Source organism: Anas platyrhynchos, chromosome 1 (genome assembly GCF_047663525.1).
Source record: "Anas platyrhynchos isolate ZD024472 breed Pekin duck chromosome 1, IASCAAS_PekinDuck_T2T, whole genome shotgun sequence".
NCBI lineage: Eukaryota > Metazoa > Chordata > Aves > Anseriformes > Anatidae > Anas > Anas platyrhynchos.
The window spans coordinates 6796284-6817581 of NC_092587.1; the positions used below are offsets into that span (position 1 = coordinate 6796284).

Genomic DNA, 21298 nt, shown 5'->3' on the forward strand with positions numbered 1-21298 from the left:
TGCTTGCCAGTTTGCTCTGGGGAGGGAGGATGGAAAAGGCATTAGAGAGCTGATGGCTCTGCTTTCGTTGAACTCAGCTGAGATTTTTCCCTTTGACTTTACCCAGAGCAACATATTGATTCTTCATGTAGAAACCTTAAATGCCTTATGCTAAGCACAGAGAAAACACCAGAGTGAGCAATTAATTAGTGTCCCCCTGCATGCTGAGACCTGTTGCTTGGGCAGCCTGGGGAGAGGACTGGTCCGTGGGTCCCTGAAGAGCCACACTGCTGCCAAATCCTCTCCTAGGCTGGATGCTCTCCCAGATAACATCAGGAGCCCTTCTGTGCTTTTTGAGTGATGGACCAGTGGCACAGGTTGCCTGGAGAGGCTGTGGGGTCTCCTCCTTGCAGATCTCCAAAAGCCACCTGGACGTGGTGCTGGGCACCCTGCTCGGGGTGGCCCTGCTGGAGCAGGGGTGGGACCAGATGGACCCAGAGGTCCCTGCCCACCTCAGTCTATGGGGTAATGCTGCACAGGGCTGAGCTTTCTGATAAAGATAAGCCAAATGCAGGCTCGATGAACATGATGGGTGAAGCCCTATGCTTTGTAAGCTGATCAGAGTTATGTTTCCTTGGGCTTTTATCGCACATGTTGGCTTGTAGCCTCCTTGCAGATAAGATTAACATCCTGATTGGCCCTAATGAGAACTGCACATGCTGAGGAAAGGGGATAACATGTGTTCCCTCTCCCAACATTGTTCTGTCTCCAAATTGCAAGTAATAGGAAAAAAATATGTCTTTCTTTACATATATCCTCTTCACTGTGACCTTCAGCCCCTGAACATGCTGAACATAGGATTGCTTTGTTCCTTTAGGCATATGGACAAAAATGTGCAGGGAATTTGGGGGGTTGATTTTTCCCTCCTGAACTGGAGTTAAGATGAACCAGACTACTCTGAAGGCATAAAGCTTCCTACTGGTGACTGCTCCAGGTCCGTCCTTTGTGCCATCAGTGCTCGCCAGCCCTGCCTGGGGAGGGACAAACCTGCCATGTGAAGCCAGCCGGGTGTTTGCAGCTCCCCAGCAGCATTGCCCATGCACAGCTGGTGCCAGCCAATGCCCCTGGGTTTTGCAGCATGAGCACATGGCTGGGTCGAATCCATCAAATTTGTTTCTCACTGAGTAAACATTGCCAACGGTCATATGCCGGGGGCTGCTGACCCTGGCTGAGCTTGAGCACATAACCTCCTGGGGAAAGGGGCCTTGACAGCTTAGTGATTAACATGTTAATGGCACGCTAGCAGGGGACTTTTTTTCCCAGGAACAAATACCAGGAAAAACCCACATCGCCTTAACTGCTCCTCTGGTTTGAGTTGTTGCACTCTTGTTAGCTGCACTGGGGGTGAGGAAGGAGAGGTTTCCTTGGAGCTCGCTGAGGTCCTCACTTATTGTTGGGAAGGCTAAAACCCACTTGCATAATTTTATCTCCTTCATTTTAGGCTTAATTAGATAAATGACACTTGGGACTCTTGGTTAGTCCAGGCTGTTTTGATTCTCTGGATGATGTGTGGAAGGATGCCCCCAGTTCACTGGGGTTGCATTGAATTTTGGAATTGGGTTTGGTGGGGCTGTGCATAGCCTGGGTTTTACCGAGGCTGGTAGAGCAGACCTCAAGCTATACTGGGGAGAAAGCAGGTACCATCCTTTGTTTTTATGTGCCGTCTTGGAAGCAAGGGTCTGCTGTAGGCACAGGTGAAATGTGGAGCAGCAGCCAGAGACTGTTCCTGGCCCCACCATTTACTTTGTGTTCACCAAGACTGGCAAGTGTGGCAATGCCCATGATGGGGCAAGAGTGGGTCTCCAAAGGCAGCAGATACCTCCCTAAGCCACCTTCCTGGTAACAGCAGGAGCAGAAGCAGCAAATATGCAGCTTTCCAAGGGTCTCTGCTCCTCCTGGGGGCAGCAAAATTCAATCGTCTGGCTTACATTGGCAAGGAGCTTCAAATTGACTCTGTTCTTACCCGACGTGACTCAAAGTACCACAAATCGGTATAGCTCCATCAGCACGGTAACACGGGTAAGTACCAGCAAAGGACCTGGCCCACAGATAACTTAGAAATAACATAGAAAGCCAGGGTTGAATAATTTCAGAATATAAATGTAGTCATGGTAGTAATAATAATAATAATATTTTCCCTAGTGGGAGAAAAATAGACCTTTCATGGTTGTTGTGCCTGGAGCTATTAAATATGGATGAGACAGATGAAATGCTGCTTCTCCTATTACACAGAAATGAATAAACAGTAATTCTCAATCACTATATGCATCTCAAGCTTAAAAAACCCACAAAAACAAGTTAAATATGAACACCTGCTACTGTTCGTGTATAATAAATGCTACTCTGAAGCTTTTGTCAACAAAGTGAAAAGATCTGCTTCCTTATAAAGACTCTGATGGCAGCTCACCCAAGGTGTCTTTAATAAAGTTAGGAAACTGGTTGTGCTGTCAGGCGTGGGGCCCCGATAAACGAGTTTATTTATCTGTCCTATTCAGTGGGTTGACAACGTTGTTGGTTACTGCGGATTTAGTAATGTGTGGTGTAGAAAGCAAGAAGCACTTCTGAAATTCTAATTCTTCATGGTGAGATGGCAGACACTGCCAGTTTTTTACTGGATTGGTTTTCAGGGGAAGAGCTAAGCTTCAGCCCTTAACAAGGATGGAGTGTGTTTTGGGACAGCTGCCTGTGATATGGGAGGAAAGGAGAGCTAAAGCAAAAGACGTAGGGAGAAAACAGGCTGTGTCTGGATCCCCTGTGATCCGGCAGCATGTGGAGATGCTCTTTTAGTTAAATAGTGGGCGTTGGGCAGAGAGGGCATAAAGCAGACAAACCCCAGGTCCCCCCAGTCTAACGCCAATGTATTTCAGTCTAAAGTTCTAATGTATTTCATATGAGTGACAGCACTGCCTAATCCTGTAGGGATGTTGTAAGGATAAATGCATGAGAAATTTTGAAATTTGGGTCCCTTGTAACTGAAGGGATGCAAAGGAGAATTGCTGCATTCCATTTAAGATGTTGTAACTAAGTCTTGGGATGTGACCTTTATTTTAATTAGTGGCATCTTCCCTCTAATCCTGCAAAGAAGAGACCACTGCTATCTGCAGTGGCAGTAAAAGGTGCAGCACACGGTTAGCCAGATGAGAGGCAGCCAGAGGTTACATTTATCTGAGGGAAATCAGTTCAGTAAGATAACAAAGCCTGTTTCCTCCGCAGGTATGTGATAAACTTTCAAAGCTGTGTTGTCCCTGGACACCTCATAACTCTCTGCTCCTCTAATTCTTCTCAAGTCATAGGCTGTGTTTACTTCTAGAGATCCTGATTGGGCTACTGGGGTGAAAATGGTCTCATTGGCATTGGACAGTACTTTACATGCACTTTTCCTTGCTTTTGCCATGGGTTAACCCTAAAGATGTTCCTCTTTGTGTCAGCGATGGGCTTGAATCCCCAGTATTTCACATGCCCATTTGTTACGTGAGCTGCTGTTGGCTGCTGCTGGCTCTACCACATCAACAGACCATAAGAACAGCTGTCCTGGGTCAGACCAAAAATGCAGCTCATCCCGTGCCCCATCCGTGCAGCCTATGCCAGATGTCTGGGATGGAGAGCATAGGTCAGTGTTTGACAATAATGTAATTATTATCATACTGTGAGCACTCCTCTAGCATTCAGAGAGATGTGTGCAGGCATTTTCGGAGACTCAAATTGTGCATTTAGTAGTCTGGAATGGATTTTATTGTGAGTATTTTTCCAGTCTTTTTTTTTTTTTTCTTTTTTTTTTTCTGTGTCACACAGAAAGTTTCATGAAGTTTGTTTGGAGGTGGGTCCCTGCTACCTTCATTTGCCATCACCTCATCATTACGCTGGAAGGAACAGCAGCACTTGCCCTCCTCCTCTCAGGGCTTAATTCTGTCCCTCTCAGTTTTCCCTTCCTGAAGAGGCTGGAAAGACCCAGTTTATTCGGTAATTCCTCATAGTGGAGCTGTTTCATACCTTCAGTCTGTCTTCTGCCCTGATTCTTCCATGTCCTGCAGGTGATGAGGAAGATCACAACAGCATGCAGCATTCAGGGGTGGTGAACAGCAGTCCTTAACACTGGTTATTTAATGGATTTACCATTTATTCCTTGCTGTGTTCTGTCTTTTCACTAGTTCTTTACCCATGCAAGACGATTCTGCTATTTGTTAAGCTGCTCAGAGAGCCTGTACTGAAGCTGCCCCTTGAAATTAAGCTACATCACCACATCATTTCCTCAACTGCATACACGCTGGCCCCTTCACAATATTCCAGTACATTCCCTTTTCAGAAGTCTTTTCATTTTTTCCTCCATATATCATGTTTTTCCAGGTGTTCAGTAATTCTCTCCTTTACTAGAGGGATGTTTATTACAGTTTTTACTGACTTACTGATGTCAAACTTGCTAATGTGGAGTTCCCTGTAATTCCCAAATTATTGCTTTTAATAAAAAATATTTATTATTTGCATTTTAAAAAAATTGTGTCACATAAGCCACCTCCTTATTTTTGAGTACCTGTAAAGCTTGAAGTGAGAAACTTCAGCCTATGGTTAGAGCTTTGGTAGTGTCACCTGTTAAGTTCCCCTACAATGTCTGGGTCAGTGCAGTCTATAACCCCTTCTGCCAACCTTGTAAAGGTTTCCAGTGTAAAAAGCTCCCCAAACCTCTCCACCTCTCTGCAGTGAGCACAGACCCCCCCGAAGTCTTTATTATTATTATTATTATTATTATTATTATTATTATTATTATTATTATTATTATTATTATTATTTTGCTACTGCTGTGTGGCTTAATTCATGCTGTTTCTATACTTCATTTCTTCCTCACCCACCAGTGATCTTGCACACTTCTGGCTTCTGATATGTGCAAATATGTCATTATTGAATTATCTTTCTCTTGCAACTTGTTCTTCAAATGCTTTTTCCTGCCTTTCAATGTTTTCAGGTTTTACCCACTAGAACTTAAAAATCCGTTCTCGTTTCCTCATTTGGACACGCATTTTCCGATTTTTGAGGATGCTGTCTTCTCATAAGTTCCCTTTCCTGGCTGATTGGCCTTCCAGACTTCTCTATTTCTCAAGTTTTTCAAGCACTGATGTTTATAAACAGTCCTTACGTCTCCTGCGAGTTTTAACTCTCTTGTTTCTACCTCCAAGGATCTCACTTCTTGCAAATAACTTTCTTCATTTTTATAGTTCTCCTTTCAAAATTAAATATGACACTGAAGATTGAGTACAGAGATGTAGTACTCATTTCCTAACAATTTTAGGTTTGTCTCATGTATATCCTACTTTAGGTTGAGAGTTTCTTGCCTTGGAGAGTAAAGGGGAGTCCAATTCTGCAAACCTCTTTGCTGATCATTTCTAGCACAGCTCTCTAGTTGTTCAGTAGTTTCATGATTTAAAACAAACAAACACATTACATGACATGGAAGAGCAGTTTTCTAGTTAATATCTTTAAAATGTGTTTTAATAGGGAGTTATGGAAAGAAGGTATTTAGCAGCAAATGTTAAAATGAGCAAACAAGGACTGTTTCCTCCTATAATTTGTGCCCAAACAGTGGAGCTCAATTCTACAGGAGGCTGTGAAATTCAAAGTAGATGGGCTGAAGAAATTGAATTATACAGAGTAGTAGAGCATAGGTAGGTAATATGTGATGGGTCAATGCAACTGTCACTTGAACAGAGATCGTTTTTCTGGATCACTGACTGCTGGAAGCTAGGGAGATAAACTGGGGGAAGTCTTGTGCTGCATGAACTCCACTTCATAGACTCTTTCTTCAATTATCTGTTATAGCTATCACTAAAGAAAGGAGCCTGGACTGGGCAGATCTGGTTGCTTAACCCTGCTGAGAGGTTTTTGCCTTCTTAGTTTCTTCCTATAACTTGGTAAAAGGATCCTTTTCATGAGCAAGTCACATGGAATTACAGTTCAGGCTCCTCAGCTCTCTATTTGCTTGGAATGACTTCTCATTCACTTAAAAGTGGAAACATTTTGATGGGGAAAGGGCTGTGTTTCAAAGAGGTCATAAAGTTTCTAATCAAATTAGGCTCTTATTCATAGCAGAAAGCAAAACCCTTTTCCCCAAGGATGTGTCTTGCTTTTTCTGCTATTCTAACAGTTTCATAGAGCTCCTTTCAACCTGTCATGTTTTAAAAGACTCAACATCCATAGTTAACCTCCCACTTGATCGTGGTGAGGACAGACACTGTCCTACTTTGATCTATTCCTAAAAAGACCCCAGGGATCAACTTGTGCACTTGCTGGCAGGATTAGGTGTCTGGCCCTCCTTCCCATCCAAGCCCCTTTTCACTGACAGCAAACAGAAGTTCCCCTGGAGGGCAAATCGCTGGATTTTTTTCTAGCTTTTTAATTTTAAATCAACATGTAACTTGTTTTGAGTACTCTGTAGCCCACCCCTTCTGTGAGCTGATGTACCTACTACAGCACATCCACAGCATATGTGACTTCAGGCTGCTTTTACCAGATTCACCATAGCTCCCCAACTCACTGCCAGTGGCATGCTGCTGGGGGTATTTTGGGGAATTGGCTCCCAGATAATCTTTACAGCACACTGGGAGAAAGATTCCTGCAATCCCACTGCCCCTCCTCACTCTTCCAGTGCTCTTGTGCTATCCTGGGGAATTTTCATCTTCTGGGGTGCATGTCACCTGGGAGGATACTATGCCACGTCCTTTTTATTAATGCTTAAAATTATGAAACAGATTAAAAAGGAACAGAAATTACTAGTGTCAGGCTTGTAGAGCTGTGTTCCCCTTTCCCCAGCCTCATCCATCTCATTGTGTGTGTTGGTACTGCTTGAACCTGCTGTCCAAGAGCTGAGCTGGGTTATCAGGACCCGTGTAAAGGCTGAGGAGCACGGTGGTTGTGCTGGCTGGTGTGTGTGTAACATGTCAACCTGTGTTGGAAACGAGTTCTTAGAAATTCCATTTGTAAAAATAGGCAGGCAGCGTGGCACTCATCTCCTAGGAAACCCCTCGTTGTGTTATGAGGCTATAATGTGCTATGATTACAGTTCAGATAAAGGGAAGCAGAGTTGCTGTCAGCTTGTTTCTGCTGGAGTTTTCCAACACAGAAGGTCACCCGTATGTAACAGTATACTCTTGCTGGTGTTTGTGGACTGGTTGGGGCACTGAGCTGGTTTCTCTTGTGCCGTTGCTCACTGGAGACTGGGAGGTTGAAAACAGGAGCACGTGTAGCTCCGAGTTTTGCTGCATGCAGAAACCATGGGTGGTTGAGTTCTAAAGCTTTTATGGGTGATGTGACAGAATCTCAATGCCTGGTGGCTTCCATCGACCAGGCTCACCTCCCTGGGTGGGGAGATCTGCCCTTCTTTCAGATGAAATGCAGAAAACACCAGCACCTTTTTCCTGCTGTGATTCTCTAAGAGGCTCAGCTGCTTTGGTGCAGGTGTGCATGCAGGAGGGACTGCTTCCCTCCTGATGCTGTCTTCTACCATCATATAGGGAAGGCAGGAATGGCTCCTGTCCTCGGGAAGATTTCTGCATGTGCCACTGACTTTTTTTGGCTGATAACAGCATAGGATAAACCCAGAGGATTGCTTTTGCTGGGCCTCATATACTCTCTGCTTCATCTGGACACAGTGCCCAGTCTGGGCATGGTTTGGACAGAAGCTGGTGCAAGCTTCTTATGCTTAGATCACCTGGAGAATTTCCTCTTGGTCAGTCCCAGTGACATCAGTGTCCCTTGACATCAAAAATGTTCCTTCAAAGCAGTGCAGAGGCATGTGATAATAAGTTTAGGCGGGGAAAGTTGTGCTGATGCTGTCTGTTTTGTGAGTAACTTCAGGAATCTGGACAGCACCTTGAAGGTGGAGCTGCGGGGAAATCCCTTGCCAGCAGAAGCTGATGGGAGAACCCTTTTTGCTCTGAGGTTTGAATGAGAGCAGGACTGAGACACACGCATAGAAACTGTGTGGCAATTCTTTTAGCAGAAGGATCTGTGAGTTTCAGGAGTGCCTGGTAACTGTTGTGTACAGCTACACTGAAATAATCTTTGCCAAAATGTTTGTTTGCAAGCCTGCTGGTTACCAGGCAAACCCGTCTGCTAAGATTTCTTAGCATACCTCAGCTCAGACATGAAACAACATGTGGAAACGCGAGTCAAGAGGTGGGGGAGAAGGGAAGCAAACACTCCTCTGGTGTTTTTAAAAGTGGCCATTGAAAGGAAGGCTTCAGATGGAGCTCTGGGTATATTGCAGTGGCTTTTCCTACCAGAGCTCAATCCTGAGCTACAGAACAAATTGTATTGCATTTTACTGAATTGTCCCTCCCCCCACATTTTATTTTTATTTTAACTCTAAGCTACTATTTGGAGTGGGCAAGGATACAAAATACACATCGTTTTTAGTCCAAATATTTAAAATAGATACACGAGACTGGCTGGAAGGGGAACAACAGGATGAGAACAAACCCATTAAAGTTTTCTAGAAGCACAGAAGGGCTCTTACACGAGGGGAATTGTTCAGCTGTGCTTGTGACAGCTCTGAACCCTGTGGCCTCTTCTTTCAGAGCCTCATCACGCTCATGGGGAGCACATCCTGACCAGGGGCCGTCCACTGGGTCTGCACGATTGATCTGGAAGAGGCCAATCCTATTTGTGCCCTGGTTGTGTGATCTGATTAACTAACCTAAATTTGTCCTTGAAACAGGCAGGGACTGTGCTGTGATCAGGGACATAAAAGCCTTATGAGTCTCAGTCCTCATTTTGATTTGAATATGTGCTTATTGTGCACACTCAGGTCCCGTGAATTAAGGAGGAGATTTGCGTGCTTAGCTTTCAGAGTGTCCACACTGCAGATGTTTTCAGTCGATCTCTCCCCTGGGGCTCCCTTTCTCTCAATGAAGATCCAGAGACATGTTTAGGGTATGTTTTATCTGACCACTATTAGTTACTCCCAGACGAGCTGATGGCACTGCTGTATTGGCCATCTCTCATCTGTAATGCATGGGGAAGTAGCTCAGACATCAATAACTTCTACGTAGTTGTGCTCAGGACTTTCCTTCTGGGTGGCCAAGCTCTGCTTTCTCTTGAAACAAGACCACACCCTGAGGCTGAAAGATATCTCAACTCATTGCAGCTACCGGACAGGCATTTTAGGGCTAGATTTGGGCATCTCAGATGATCTGTTTGACCAGAGGTAGGTGGCAATTCGAGCATGGGATTTTTGGCAGAAGGGGCTTAAGGATTTGTGCAGTGCTATGCTGTGCTTCCCTCAATATATTTTAGGATGGGATGTAATTGCCTTTTGGAGATGCTTTTCTGAGTACAAAAGGAGTGTGCACTTTTAGATTATGCGATGTTCTTTGCTTTTAAATAAATGTTACTGAAGGATGGGTCCATGTGGTTCCTGTTCCTCACGTAGCTCATCTGTAGAATGGATCATACAGTTCCTGAAAGATGGTAAGTGTTTGAAAACCACATGTCAAGTAATGCAGTCATTTGTTTTTGATTACTGAGGAAGAGCTCGAGAGATGATACTTAGGCTCTGTTTCTTAAAAATGCCACCTGAAGGCATGGGGTGGCATCTTTTGCAACTTGGATTTGAAGGTCCAGGCACCCTTAGGCAAAACTCTCAGGTTAATTGGATTTTCCTATGGTTCAAACCCAACTGCCAAGTTATTTGCTCTTTAGGCAAGTTAGGCTAGTTTCATCTTTACTAAAGATGAACTGAAATTCACTTCAGAGGGAACATAGAAAATGCTGAAAGCAAAACTAGTGTTTACACTATCTTTGCTTTGCTGTAAAAGATGCAGTGTCATCCAGTTCCTAAATTGATCCAGCCTCTTTGGAGAGTGCCAGATCATTTCTTACATTTCCGCGTGAAGGAAGAGGAAGAAACGTGCTTTTTCAAATTGGTGTAATTTGCTTTATAAGGCCAGATAAGATCTCCAGAAATCAGATGTGTTGTAATAGACCCTGCATATATCAGTGTCAGAACGGGGAAATGCTTTGAAAAACATTATGGAGCTCACTTATCCCTCAAGAAAGGTTTGTGGTCATTATTAGGAAAAAAAAAAAGGGTTATTTCCCAGTGAGAATGCTGTCATCAGATAAATCCTGGGAGACAATGAGCTCTTTTCGTCTTATAAGATGAAAGTGGAAAAAAGGTACTTAAATATTCACTTTGGAAAGAAAGTGATCATCAGTGGAGAAAATAAGCTGCTTAACAGCCCATTTGTGAAATGCATAATGGAAGGAAGAGCTCAATACAAAAGGCTGTATGTTTTGCTTTTGATTCTGGATAGCTTTACTGTGATTGCCACAGAGGATGTAAAGTAAGCGTAATAGGCCTTTAAAGACAACACTTCCCTTTCTAATAGGGGTCAGGATTAATCAGAAAAGAGCAAACAGTTCAGGAAAGTAAAGCACTGTAATAACAAACAAGACTGGGTATCTGTGCTGGGCCAGTTTCCCTTTTTAGTATCCATGCATCACTGTCTCAGACCAGACTGCATAGCATCCTATTGAATTAGCATACACCAGGCAGCTAAAACAAATTAGTTCATCTCAGAAAGGGAAGAGTTTCCGCAGAAACTTTTCGTGTTGGCTTAATTTTTGAGCATTATGTGGTTTACTCTCTTCTGCTCCTCAGTTTGATGGCACCAAAGCATGCATGCCTTGCTCTGCTCTGCACGTAAGGGCTTTATTTGCCCAGGGGTCTCATCAGCCACGTACTTCAGTGCCTTTACCCTGCTGGTGTGTGAGCTGTGATTCCTCATCCACGTGGCTGCAAACTGTGCCAGCAGCTTTGCTGATGCCCAAAATGTCATATCAGGAGGAAGGGAAGGGGACCTGGCAGTGGCAGGGGGCACTGGCGGTGTGTGCCATGCCCCATTGTGAACTTGAAATTCATCCTGGAGTCAAAATTTAATTTCTCGCTACAGCATTCTTTAAATGGTTTCCAGCAATTTTTCCCTGGGTGAAAATTGTTGACCATTAAGGAGGTGGTTGTGTTCTGGTGAAAGCGATCTGGGGAAGAGAGCTGTGAAGGAATCTTCCTTGACTATATTGTCAAAATTTCATGCTTTATCATATGCAACTTAAACTTCACAGAAGTCCCTCTCCTCTAAGTAGCTTTCCTTTAAGTAGCTGACATGGTTTTTCAATCTTAATTCTAGTTAATTTCTTTATTTTTTTTTTTCTCTGAGAGTATAAAATACTGAGGAGTTAAACCAAGAAGAAATGATAAGCTTCAAATTGCCATTAAAATTCTCCCATCTGACTGGTGACAAAAACTGTCAAAACACTAAGCTGTTGTAATTGTAGATAATAGTACCCAAGAAAGTAGAAGTTAAATCCAAACAAATCCAGACACTTTTGGTAACTGCATGAGATGAAAGCTTTGTGCTGCTTGTTCCGTCGTAGTTAGCTGCGGTGTAAATGGGAGGAGAAAACCAAACTGATGTATAAGCAGGGGAAAGAAGCAGCTCTACCTGGAGTGTGAAGCTGTAATATATCCGTTGTGGTTGTGGCTATGAGTCCCAGCAGAGACCTGTGGGTTGCTGAGGTTCCTATCCCAGAAGCTGTGCTTGATGGGGAGCAGCAAGGTGGTGGGAGAGGTGAAGCCATGAGCTTAGGAACGCGCTGCCTGGCCCCATGCACGGCAGTTCCCTGGCTCCTCTCATCTTGTGGGTAAGTGGGGACCTATCTGGAGAGAGATGTGTAACCCCAGTGGTCTTAAAGTGCCTTCTAGCTTGGACAAAATGCTGAGGGTATGGAGCAAGAGACATGTCAGTGGTGAAAATCTGCTCCTTGCTGCAGGAACGTGTAGCAAATGGTATTTTTGCCCCTTGCTGTTGTTTTTTGTGTGTTCATCAGGCAAGATCAACAGCATTTTTGGGACAGTTGGAAGTACTGTTCATCACCTGGGTACCAGATGGGCTTCAGCCCTGGGTACCAGGCACCTCATGGGGAGGGAGGTTGTTGCTGTGGGTGCATGTCAGGATCAGCCCTGGGAAGAGGATCCAGGGTCAGAAATGGCCCAGGATGGCCAGCTGGGTTACAGCAGATATTCACCCAGCCCTGAGGTAGAAAAAAGCATTTTTTAGTTTTTGGCTGGGTGGTTTGGTGGAAGTTAAATAAATAGGGAGGCTAAAAATACCAGCGTTAACAGTGTTAATCCTGGTCGTCCTGTGCTTGCAGAGGCAGAGGAAGCATTGCCATAGAAGGGGCTGCAGGGCTGCGATAGTGTGTTTGATGAATGAAAATAGCTAGAAAAAGCATTGTCCTCTAAAGAATAGATGGAGTCAAATAGACCAGTATGCGTGTTTCTTTTCTCAGAAATTTATATTAAGCTTCTTGGGAATGTGTAGGGATATTTGATTTCTGTACTGTGTGTAACACAGCCCCGAGAGCCTCTTCTCTGCTCCTCTGAGTGAAAACACCCTTCTCACTTCAGTTTTGTTACCTTTGCATTCGGACTTCACCGAGCTGTTGAAAATTTCATTGTAAATTCATTTTCACACAGACCTCAGGACACTTGCAGACATGACTTTGGAGCAAAAAACAATTTCCAGCCTTTGTTCGGGTTTATGTTGGGAAATGCTGGGGATTTGGAAGAGTGAGGGCATGTGTACAGAAATGACAGAGTAGAAAATTTAATGAAAAAAAATAAAGCGACTTCTGCAGAAAAATGGCTTGGGAGAAAAATATTCTGGAGGATCAGAATCTCCTTGGTATGTATTGGTTATACAGAGCCTGAGCTCATCCCACAGTTAACTCCTCGAGGACCATAAGAAAAGACTTAAAAGTGCCAGAGAAATTTTTTTCTTACACACCTCCCTCTGTCTGTAGTGCAGCTCAAAGCTCCCTTTCTTTTAAATCTCCCTTTCTTTAAATTCTTTTCAGAATATATCTGCGGTTACCAAAGCCATGCTACGGAAATGGCTTCTTGGGTTTGGTTGGTCTCACCCATTCTGTTGGTCTCCCATCTTGGGGTGATCTTCACGGTGGATGTGGTAGATTTCTCAAACCATGAGTGTTCACTAATTTTTTCCATGGTTTGGCTGGGGCAAAGTACACACAGAAGGCCGACTGTACCATAATTAAGATCATTAGCTCCACACAGCCTGAAGATGTGAAATCTGTTTCCTGACTATGTCTGTTGATTTAGTGTGACAGAGCACCTGCTAATGTAGTGGAAAACTCTCAACGTGGAGGTCTCTGCAAATGGAAAAATTAAGTTTTCTCCCTCCATCTACTCTTCGTCTTCATTTTGTCAGTGCTTTTGTAACAACATTTTTTTTTTTAAGAATAAGAACAGATTTATTGTCACATTATATGTTGTATATCTATTTTATTTCAGAAATTAAGCATTCACCTTAAATTATAGTTCAAACAGATGAGGAAAAGTTATTTGGCATTTATTTTACTTTGATCTGCAGGATAACCTAGCCTTGCAACCTTTGTTATCTAATGGAAAGTCCATTCTGTTTGGATATGAATGCGATTCATATTCCAATGATAATCTTGAAATCCTAATCTGAAAATCTGAATTAAAGAAAATAACCAAATAAGAAATAATTGAAAGAAATTAAAACTATAAAATATTGACATCTCATAGGATGCTGACATATGCAAAGGGGTGAGGAGTCAGCAGGTCTCAGCCACCTTCCAGAGTTTGCCATCATCTCAATGTCACTTGTGCAGTCATTTAACTTTTTTTCTTTCGCACTGTTCCTAATTCATATGAAAATGATCTAGATCACAAAATTATTCCACACTTTAATTAGAAGTTTAACGAGAGCTGATCCTCTAGGGTAAATGATAATGTGGTCATAACTTTCAGAAGTAGGTTCTGTTGCCACACACTTATTTCAGCAGCTAGCTAGGTGGTTTAATTTTGCAGAAGTTTCTTGCTTACCCATTTCCACTGCTGTCCTAGTTCCTCAAAACTGTGATGCTTTTCCTATTCATTTACTCTGACCTCCAGGAAGGACCTGCAAAGCTCCCCGGGGGGTTTGTAGCCCCCAATTCAGAGAGGCAAAGGCTGCATTCCCAGGCACAGTAGAAAGGTTGCTGTTAGCTATTTCCCAGCTGTGGGGAGTGGGACATCCCATCCATTGCAGATACCTTTGAAATGGTGACTTTTATTTAATTAACCTCTTCTCTGTGCTTTTTAAAAAATCTGTGTTGGAGTGTGAAAATAATTTTTGGACCAATTTTTTGGGGGAGAGTGTGTGTTGTGGAGGGCTGTGAGAATAAAAGACCCCCAGATATTTTCTGGGTAATATCTTGGTAATTCTCAGAGTAAACACGTTCCTCAAGATTTCACAGAATTAAAAAAAAAAAATTAAAAAAAAAAATTACCATTATTTGCTGGTATCCTTCCCAGAAATTGTGTTTTTCCATGCATGAAATTTCAGATAAAAACACATAATTCAAAATACAAGATTCACCAAGTGGCTTCCGAATCTCTTTCTGTCTCAGTGCTGTTTTAACATCACTTGATGATGCTTAATAGAAGCCACATCCTTTTTGCAAGAAGTCTTGTCATTTCAGTGGTGAACAATGCACCATTTTCTAAACCCAAACACATTGAGAGAACTTTGGACACAATTACCTTTTAACCCTCAATTAAAAAAAATGCAATAAATTCTTAGAGATAAACTGTTGCTTTCATTTATGTCTTGATTTTAAAGGGCACGTTAATTCTTTGGGGGGAAAAATATCTCCTTTAGTAAGCCTGCTAGGCTGGTGTTCTGGGGATTTTCTTTTTTTGAGGAAATGGTGAATTTGCTGTAGGATATTTTACTGTTAGCAAGAAAACAAGCAGCTTTGTATTTCTGACTTTCTCTCTGTTTTTTACCTAGTCATGTATAAGTCAAGAAAGATTTAGTGGGGGCTGGATTGCATTATTGAGTGTGGGTGAATTCATCTGTGTATTTGAAATTAAGATAATTACTTGTCCATCTATATACTATTATTTCTGGCTCTCCCTTGACTCCAGCACACTGCAGGAGTGTCTATGCTGCCTATTGCTTGGTGATATTTTTCTGTTAATACTTCCTTTTTTTTTCTTTTTTTCTTTTTTTTTTGTCTTATACCTTTCTTTCCTCCCCAGCTGTATTTAACTCTCTGATCCCTATCTGCATTTCTTCCAGCACACTTCTCTTTCCTTCCAGCACTTCTCTTTCTTTTGTCTGCTGCCTCTGTGCTTCTTTTTTCCTTGTTCTGTGACCACAGGAGCTGTGTAGCAGGAGCACGTGTAGTGCAGCAGGAGCGTGCAGACCATCAGTGCCAAGGGCTGGCATTTACGTGAATGCTTTAAGTGAGGGTCAGCTCATTTCTTGCTTTAACGAGAAAGGCTGCTAAGAAGATATGGAATTGTTTTTTACTGGCGTATATCAGAGTTCCCCGTAAAAATGCATTTATATACACAAAAGCTGCTCCAACCCCATGGCTGTCCTGGTATGTGGAGAAAGAAATCCAGTAAAATGGTGAACCCAGCTGAAATAGAGGCATTACTCCAAGCTCGGTTTATTATATAGAAGGATATAAAGGGATTTCATTGATTTTGGCGTCTTAGAAGAGCAATGAAATCCCGATCAGAACGGGAGATCTGTGCTTTGCAGTATTGTAAACACTCAGAGAGCTGTGTGAGCAGTAAATGACCAGTATGGATGTGCTGCTTCTAATGGCATTTAACTACAGCCAAAAAGATTATTCAAGACACAGCTAGAGTGAAGTGGTGAAAGCTTAAGTAGATAGGACTTTAAGGCATTCATGAATTATAGCTGGGAGCTGCCCTGTGAGTTTCTGAGCATCCGAGTCTTCAGCCAAAGCCGATAAGCACTGAGGGGTCTCAGGATTTCCCAGTAAAGGGATTTTATTACAATTCCAGTCTGGCTGTTCCCAGCATGAGGGTTAGAAAGAAAGCACCATTTGGTGAACCGAATAATTAGGACTGTTGACAGGAAAGCAAAGAGTAGGTCTGCAAAAATACGTTGTGTGGCTCGCTTTTCTTTTTTATTGCTCCAGCCATTGGGACTGATTGCATGGACTCTGAACTGGAGTCTGGGATGCTCCAACATGCCGTGGCAGTTTATACACAATGCAGAAAACAAAGCTGTTCCTGTACTTAGCGCGGCATAAATGAGCCTGGACATTTTTGGGGTCCTTTTTGCCAAACACGTGAGGCAAAGCATTCTTTGTTCAGAGGGTCACTGCCACATGGACACAAACCACCAGTTTGCAAAAGTCTCTTTTAATCCCTTCCTAAACTTCCCCTCTCATTTCCGTTTTGCTGCTAATGACCAAAATGTTTCTGTGTAAACAGGCACTTTCTATCCAGCATCCCTTTCTGTCTGCCTGCTTCGCTTACCCCTTGGCTCAGTGATTCATTCGGTCCTTTCGCAACTCAGGAACTGGTGCTGAGGTCAGGGGTGCTTGGTCGTGTCGTCGAGCCTAACTTAGAAAGGGAGAGACAGGAGAGGAAACATTTCTGTTGGTCCACAAACATCTAGATAAGCAGTGACTGTGGGCAACAAAAGTCAGGGAAAGTTTGTGGGAGCCAAATGAGGCTGTGATCAAATATTAACGTTTTAGGAGTGGGTTAGAGTGCAGTTGGGTTTGCTCAGCCTCTTTTCAGAGAGAGCTATGTAGAAGAACAGAATAACATAGTGATGGATAACCTGGAGTCCTGTCTCTTTTAGTGTTGTATATATAAAATGTGATCCTTTGGCTCTTGGACTTTGAGTTGGGATTTGGGTAGTGCTATGTTTCGGGTGGTGCTTGGCTCTGGTGTCTCTTGGGCAAGGCAGCTGCTTTGGGAGGAGGTTTTGGTGAACAGGAGCAGGGATTTGCTGTTCCTCAGCAGGTTGGTGGTGCTCTGCCATGCCCAGTACCTCACCGCTAAACCAGTAATGAGCTAAACCTGATAAACCAGGAATATCAGAGCAGCCCCAGTGTGCCAGAGTGAAAGTCCACCCAGATGCCAAAGGGCTCTGAAGGATGCCCAAATCTCAGAAATTCTCAGAAAGCAGCAGCAAAAGCACATAAGGGTCCTGCCTGTCACATCTGCCTGGCCTCTTTGGAGGATGCTTTGGAGGAAGACATGAGAGTGCAAGAAATAATACTGTTACAGAATAACCCAATGAAGGAGAGGCGCTGCCCACTCCTGGCAATTAGTGACTGGCTGCTGTGATGATGTTTCTGCATCCTTTATTTGTGTAATCCTCTCTGGGGTAACTGCGGGGAAGCTGCTATTAAGGCAGACATTTGGGCTTGTGACTTAATCCGATTGTTTGGCTTTAGCGATTACACAGGGCAGTTTGTTTTGTGGAATAACTCTGTGTACAGAGAGGAACTCTGACGCTGCTTCTCCGTCTGAGTCAGGGTTGAGCAAAGGGTGAAGAGATGCTCAGGGAGGACCAGAGCGGAGGCCCTGACCTCTTGTGGTCACCGAGGAACCGAGAGCGCGTTTGGCACCCATGGGTCATTTGCTCCCAGGGACTTTGTGCTGCTGTGTGAATTAAACCTCCAAAAAACTTCAGAGAAGGGAAAAGTACATCATTCATCATACATCAAATCAGCAGCTTGGCTGCGGTCCTTGCCCCTGTGTATGGAAATGGCACTTTCTGATTTTCGACCTTTGCTCAAACTTCTGCTGGACTGCGGTTCTTTATTAATATTGTTGGGTTGGGTGAGCCTTTAATATTTTGCCAGAATGCCTTTATATATCTGTAAAAACAGTGAAAGATTCTCATAATGCCGTGGCTGTGATTAACGAGAGCAGCTATCAAAATCCGCCAGAAGAATAGATTCAATTGCAGTATTTCAGATAACAGCTTGCGAAGAAATGACACCACTTAAAATCTCTGCTTTTCTTTTCTTCCTTCAGGGGCGCATTTTCTGAAGTTGTTTTGGCTGAAGAGAGAGCTAGTGGGAAACTATTTGCAGTCAAGTGCATTCCCAAGAAGGCACTGAAGGGGAAGGAAAGCAGCATAGAGAATGAAATTGCAGTCTTGAGAAAGTAAGTATCAGACCTTCGTTTCTGCTTCTTTGCTTCGATTAGGCTCCCGCGTTTCAGGCAGAAGAGCGGTGACTGACAAGTGTGACTGACGGGTTGTTCAGCCCGTCACCAGCAGACAAGATCAGCTGAGTTTAAATGATGCTGAAAATGTTTTGAGAAATGCTCTGGTTTTCTTTTATATTAATCCAGCCGGATGACTGTGAAATAGCAAAGAAGAGGAGTTAGGATGGAGTAAAAGCAGTGATGCCCTGCAAAAATCTTACCCACTAATAATGTCAGCAATTGGGTTGTCGACTTTGAGGAGAGCAAGAGTGGGGTTGTTATTTCCAGGTGCTTAAAGCAGTTGATACACTGATTGTTGTAAAACCAATTAGGCATGCTACAGATTGCTCAAGGTGACAGTGGTAGCCTGTAGTAGCTCTGTCACCTCTGCTCTATCAGAGTTGTCCACGGAGGGCAAGTTTTTCCTGACGTAAATCAGACATAAACGAGCAGCTCAGGAGTGTGGTGAGTTCAGAACAGTCATTAGAGGCTTGATCCGTACCTCTTCCTTACCTCGTGCCCTGAAGGCAGGATTCATCTCACCTGGCTTGAGACACTTGGATCTGAACTTGTCACCCTTGCCTCTCTTTCTAGTTAGTGGGAGGAGATCGGTAACTTTAGGACTGGTCTATATGACCCTTTTTAGATTTCTAAAAGCAGCTTTTCTTCTCATTTAATTCAAAGAAGCACAGTTATATAGAAGTCTACATTGGACTGGGGCAATCAAATTCCTGCTGCTCTGCTGTACCTAGTGGGGCATTTTGCTCCAGCTCTTGGTCATGTAGACGTTGGTGGCTCATGGTCTTAGCACTGCAAGGCAAAAACTGATCCTAAATCTTTGGATACTTAGATACACTACATGCTCAAGCAACCTAAGCCAAAGGAGCAGGTTCTAGGGCAAACTCAGCGATCTCAGGAGGCGGAGGGGGTCCTTTTCATCAGAGAGGAGCATGTGGGGCTCTGAAAAACTACAAGGATTTGTTGCAGTTGCTTTCCCATTGCTGGACCCGTTTGAGGGAAACCCAGTGATAACTGCAGCATGTTGGCTTGCTGGTTGGTGGTACTGAGAACCCCATTGCCATCTCCATGACCAGGTAATAAGGGCCAATACCAGGCAACTTGAAACAGTCTCTGTGGGTCTGTCCCCTGATACTCATACACTACTATAAGAGCAGAAGAAGCAGCACCCAGGCTGGGCTATTTGTGCTGCAATGGCACGAGAGGGAGTAGGCAGAAAATTCCTCAATTCCATGCAATTAAATCTACTCAGTCTCTTGTCCTGTGCATGCTAGGGCCATGAGATTTTTCCTTTTTTATCTCCTGATGTCATCTACTTAGCTGTTGCTAATACAAACTTTGCATGTTATTGTATTTATTCTGAAAATAGGCATCTTTGCTAGCAGATGCAGTATTGAATTTGTATGCACCACCAAGAAAATGCTTAGAAAATAACAATCTGGTTCTGCCTGGGATTGAGGAGAGGAGATATCAACCTATTTCTCTGTTCAATAAATTATCTGCTTCAAAACCTGTCAGTAGAAATATATTTGAGAGGGGTGGAGTGGGTCTTGAGCAGCTGTTGCTAAGCTCCAAAGGTATCTAAGTGCCTTGCTTTTGTTTCTGATAGCTTCATACTGCGTAGGGATGGCTAGTGTGTGTGTTGCCTAATTAGTGGGTAGGATGCCAGGGCTCCAGGCTGCCCTGGATGGCTGCAAGGAGCCACAGCTGTAACAAACCATGCACTGAACTGGGCACTTCTAGGGAGGATGTGAGCAGGGGATGCCTGCAGGGAGGGATTTGTCCCTCTTCCCTGCAAGGAGTGCACAGAGCCATAGAGGATGGATGCAAAGCAGATATAAATCTGCATGTGTGCTGCCCCCATCCTCTGTTTTTGCATCATGCTTTTGGGGGACGCTTGAAAGCCGATAGGATTAAAGTCCCAAATGACAGCCTGTGAAGCTGAAATGCAAGCAAACACCTTGTGTCCTCTTAGAGGTTGCCTGTCAGACAGGTACCTACCAAGGAACCACAAATACACTCACTGCACCCTCTGCCAGCTCTCTGAGCTGCTCATGCTCCTGTGTGTGTGGTGAGCAGGTTTTTGGGGACAGTCAGAGGTGGTGCTGACTGTGTCCTTTGCACCCTTTGTGCCCTCTGGAGGAGGTTTGTCCTCCTGTTGGACCTCCCAGACCACCCACATCTGGCAGAATCAAGATGCAGGAGGGTTTGGATGCTGCTGTCTGTTGAAGCTGTATTTAAATGATATCTTTTAAATTCAGGACTGAAAGTCTGTGCGTGGAGCGCTGTAGGAAGCAGAACCTGGTGCTGAAAGCATGAACTTAATGACCAAAACCCTTGCATCACCTCTCATTTCTGCTGCTGGCTTCCAGCATGACCTAAAGTGCCTTCTGTCTGAAATAGCTGTTGTCTGCGACAGAGCCAAAAGCCTTTAAATGAAAAGTTTTACCTTCAGGACCTTTGCTTTCCCTTCCTCATGTCAGCAGATGGAGAAGAGTGGGTCCAAGAGGGGAAGTTCCTGGTCTGGACTTTTAATGCAAAACCATTGCAGTGTCCCATCAGCCCTTCTCTGTCTCAGTTTAAAAAAAAACACACACTGGAAGTGTTGAACCAAATATTACATGCTGGGGAAGGCCGGTGGTCCCCACATGTAGTTCATGGAAGGTAGGAGATTTTATCTTTTGGATGCTCTCTGTCTGTGGGCTTGGCCGCTGTTGCTGCCAAAACAAAATGACACATTTTAAAAGCGATGTTCTGCTAACAGAGGAGCTGCCAGCCAACTGATCTGCATGTTTGTGTGAGTGCCAGAGTGAATCATGCTCCCTCCAACATTTTATTTTTCCAGCCATGGCCAACAAATCTGTTCTTAAAAAAGAAAAAAGACGGAAGAGCCGTTAAGTCAATATTTACGCCTAGCAACCTTAACAGGGTTCTTCCAATATGGACTCTCTTGTTTCCCGTGGAAATCCATGGCAACATTCCCCGAAGACTCAGATGGGTGGGGATGCAGTGGGAAGGAGCTCTCTGTTGGACGCAGTGCTGGCAGAGACGAAGTCTGCAGCTAATCCGGGAGCCCCAGCCTGACGAATTCTTTCGGCCCCATTTCAGCAAAGCATTTAATCATGTGCCCAATTCTAGGTGATAATTCATCCCTCTGAATTCAGCTCATCC

General features: G+C 43.8%; 1 protein-coding gene across 4 annotated transcripts in view; it reads left to right on the forward strand.

Annotated features, from left to right (window-relative positions):
• Window positions 1-21298, forward strand: part of CAMK1D (calcium/calmodulin dependent protein kinase ID) — a 219389-nt gene that overhangs the window by 77571 nt on the left and 120520 nt on the right. For all 4 annotated transcript variants that reach the window (XM_027460556.3, XM_027460549.3, XM_027460562.3 and 1 more), the window contains exon 2: window positions 17936-18067. In XM_027460556.3, coding sequence (XP_027316357.1) covers window positions 17936-18067 — 132 coding nt within the window. The remainder of the gene's footprint in view (window positions 1-17935; window positions 18068-21298) is intronic.